Below are 4,146 nucleotides of genomic sequence, written 5' to 3' on the forward strand. Positions count from 1 at the left end.
CTATCATTAGTGTCGGTGCAACAACAACCACCCGGTGTAACATAAGTAGGTCTACACTGAGTAACGACAATGAAATTATCTTGAAAACACTTATTTTATATGTGTTAGAGGAATATTTGGATTTTCATACATAATTAATTGTTATAATTCTTAAATATTTAAAAAAAATTGTGGCATACTAGCAAATATTCGTCTATGCAATTATTCATTTTTCAAAGCCAAGATATTGTTCCTAGGCCTAGGTGTTAGATTTCTTTAGTTTACATTTAACAGTCACATCTCTCTATTAACAATTTCTGGCCAGAAAGCAAATAAGGTTATCAACTTATTCTTGTTCTTCAAGTTACCTTATGAAAGAATAAATTATACCCCAAAAGCAAGGAGGACTTTTAAGAAAATAATATTTTAAACCAGTTGAAAAACAAGTGTTCCATACGCCTTGATATAAATACTCATGCTATTTCGATTAATAGTCATCTTCTCCATATAATCAAAATCATCATCTTTTATTCTTCAAATAACAGGTAATCTCTACAAATAGAAGCATTAGTAACATTACATCTCATAAGGCTTAGATTATTCTTTTAGGCCTATAAATCCTTTTGCAACATATAGGCAGCTTAAACGTAGCCTAAAACTTCAACATTAAAAAAAAACTGGTTGTAATTCCAAAGGTATATATACCTTGGTAATTCCTATTCCTATTGTATTCGTCAAAAAACAGATAATCTCTACAAATAAATTTATTAATAACAGATTATATCTCAGAAGGCTTAATTTATTTTTTTAGGCCTATAAAACATTTTGCAACATACAGGCAGCTTCAACACAGTCGAAAGCTTCAACATTCAAAGAAAACTTGTTTTAATTCATATTCCTACTTTGAAAATGTTGTTATGACTGTTGAGCTTATTAGGTCTACTGTCATAATGCAGCAGACGTAGTTATGTTGATCGGTCCGAGGATCATGTTAAGTGTGCTTTCGTTGATGGCACCGCTAACCTTATCACACCGCACTGTGAACTTAGCAGCGTAAAAAAAGAAAATCAGTTCAAATCACACAGATTACGAATTATACCAATGCATAAAAGGGATCATATTTATATAGCCATAAGGAAAATAAGATTAGCTGTGAATTCACAAACTTTTCGACATGTATGACATTAGAAAAAAAGTACAACACTACTTGGCAACATCACGTTGAGTCTGAGAATCTGGGTGATACAAAAAGAATCATGTCGCATGAGATTTGAGCACCACTGTACAGAGCGCAAGTAAAATGGAGAAAAGGTTGAAACTGTTGAGAAGAATTATAGGTGTACCTATATGCGATGTAAAAAAGGTATGAAAGGTAAAAAAACGTGTAAAGACAATAAGAACAAGAGTTCTTCAATAAGCATCTCTGAAAGGATGAGTCAAATCATTTTCAAGTGGTTTGGTCAAGTGCAGGGAATGGAAGACATTAGGATGGTGAAAAGTGTACAACTCGGAAAAGTTAAAGAAGAGGAAGAGTGGAAACCTAGACAGACGGAATGACGGAGATATTGGAAAATAATGCACTATACAGGAAGGACAAAAGAAGAAGCAAAATACAGGAGAATGGTGCGGTTTTTGAAGGGGGTTTCGACTCACTGCTATGAGATTTCCGAGAGTTAGTGTTATATTGATTTTTTTTCTCTGGAGATAGCCACTGTTATAAGAAATGGTGTAATTCTCTCTCTCTCTCTCTCTCTCTCTCTCTCTATATATATATATATATATATATATATTTGAGTGTGTGTGTGCGTGTGTGTACAGATAAGAATAGTGTATAAAAATATAAAGGGACACTGATTAAGAACATTTTTTAAATAAATATCATTACTACGCAGAGAGTAAATCTGTAGAGTATATATAGTAAGTGAATCACAGTGGTGGCTAATTGAAATGGCAAAAACGTGCACAATATATAATATATATATATATATATATATATATATATATAATATCTATATATATACATAATATATATATATATATATATATATATTATATATTTATATATATATAGATATATATAATATATATCTATATATATATATATATATATATATATATATATATACATGCTTGTCAGATTCTAATCTAGACGTCATTGTAATATAAATTGACTTGATCTCACTGATATTATACTTGCAAAAATGTAACCTACATTCCCACTACGCAAATTCCTTTCCTTCTGTCTCATGTAGGCAGTAAATATGTTAACAAGAACGATAATGAATTCCGAATCGATTATGTCAGAGGTTTTTCCTTACTATGGGGTTCGTGCGTCTGGCCACGGGGTCGCTGAGGTGCGACGCGTTAAGGAGTACGACATTTTTCACAGCAACGCCAAGCCGCCACTGCCTACGTCATGTTTACGTGAAGACGGGAATATTTACGAGAGATTTAATTAACGTTGTACGTCACTCACACAATATCTTTACTAGATCAATAGCTGTTATGAATGTCAGTCACACGAAGTCAACAACATCCTCAATCAAATGTTATTTCACGATGAACGATGAAATCAAGGCGTAAGAGTCACATGGGATGGTAAGGTCGCTAAATTTTGTCTACGTGAAATGATTATTGACGGGACGAGTTGCGACGCGGCCACCACAAGCTACAGCAGTCGCATGTGTATACGAGCCTGTGTTTCCCTGTGTTGTGACGAGATCGTTATAATATCTTCCCGGAATTGCATGTGTGGAGACCGTTTCCACCACACAGATTTCTCAGTCGATCGTTAAGATGGACGGCCACGAGACCGAGGAAGAAAATCTACAGAAGCGGTACCGATCTCGCAATTTCACGAAATACGAAAAGGATGTCTTCTACTCGGTGTTCAACCAATACGTGGGCATCATCGGCGATAAGAATTCGTCTGCCCTCACCATCAGGTAGGATTTGGCTGCTATTTGGGTGTCACAGTCGACGAGACGTTGCTGTGTACGCCGATTGTATCCTAAAGATGTGTGCTACGATGGCCCGGCTACTCTGTAGTAAAAGGAGAGTCGTGTGTCTGAGACGGTGTTCGACGGATCCATTCATCCTTGCGTCCCATGATGTTCACCAACGCCCGCGAGTCCCACCCAGTGGGGGAGAGGTAGGCGGCTTGTGAGAGCACGTGTGACGGTGGTCCAATTTGAGTGTGTGCGCGCTTGGAACGATTAGGAACCGGCCTAAATTTTCTCGTGTGCATATATATATATATATATATATATATATAATATATATATATATATATATATATATATAATAATATATATATTATGTGTGTGTGTCGTACGTAATTATTGTGTGAGTTTTTGGACACAGTAGGATAACATTTACTTCTCTGTTTTAAATCTGATGCCATGTCATAAGCCTGGTCGTATTCTTTGCTGGATTCATCCTGAAAACTTGCCACCCAACCAAAAGACGACTTAATTTACCCCGTATCCTTTACCCTATGTTATTATTAAGTTTGAAATAGCACTAACGTTAACCTTTAATGTTTAACCCCTAACTACTGTCATTTTACTTTTACAACAGTAATATTGTCTATGGTACATAACGAAACACCAACTTGCTGCAAGAAGTATTAGCTAATCACTGGAAAAGATAACGTGTTGTTATCTACAAGGTGTTCATATTAGAGTACATCTTTAATAACACCTTTTTCTATATATAAAACAAGCTGCAGGTGAGGTTGCCCTTCCTGATCTGGGATCGAACAGAATACCGGCCAAGTAAACCGAAAAATGTCCTTGTAAGGAAGGAGGGTCAGAAGGGGAATTATTAATATTGTAGACGATAGTGTTAGATTCAGATTATTAATTATATATATATATATATATATAGTATATATATATATATATATATATATATATATATACACACACACACACACACACACACACACACATATATATATATATCATATATATATATATATATATTATATATCACCTTGCTCTTTGTTAGAGAGGGTGGTAGTAGAAGTTGTTTTCCTTTGGGATACGTTTGATAACTGCACTACTTAGCCTCTGACGTTCACGTTGCTTTTGTCCCGACGACTTTTGAACTGTCCTGGTGGTCATAAAACAATTTCTGACCATATCCTACAATTATGCAACACCT

At 35.0% G+C, this 4,146-nt stretch overlaps 1 protein-coding gene across 2 annotated transcripts in view; it reads left to right on the plus strand.

Annotated features, from left to right (window-relative positions):
• Positions 1 to 2,636: 2,636 nt before the first annotated feature.
• The window catches only part of LOC135202054 (uncharacterized), a 27,452-nt gene continuing 25,942 nt past the window's right edge, over positions 2,637 to 4,146 (plus strand). For both annotated transcript variants that reach the window (XM_064231321.1, XM_064231320.1), the window contains exon 1: positions 2,637 to 2,924. In XM_064231321.1, coding sequence (XP_064087391.1) covers positions 2,776 to 2,924 — 149 coding nt within the window. In that variant the 5' untranslated portion in view covers positions 2,637 to 2,775. The remainder of the gene's footprint in view (positions 2,925 to 4,146) is intronic.

Source organism: Macrobrachium nipponense, chromosome 30 (genome assembly GCF_015104395.2).
Source record: "Macrobrachium nipponense isolate FS-2020 chromosome 30, ASM1510439v2, whole genome shotgun sequence".
NCBI classification, from domain to species: Eukaryota; Metazoa; Arthropoda; class Malacostraca; order Decapoda; family Palaemonidae; genus Macrobrachium; species Macrobrachium nipponense.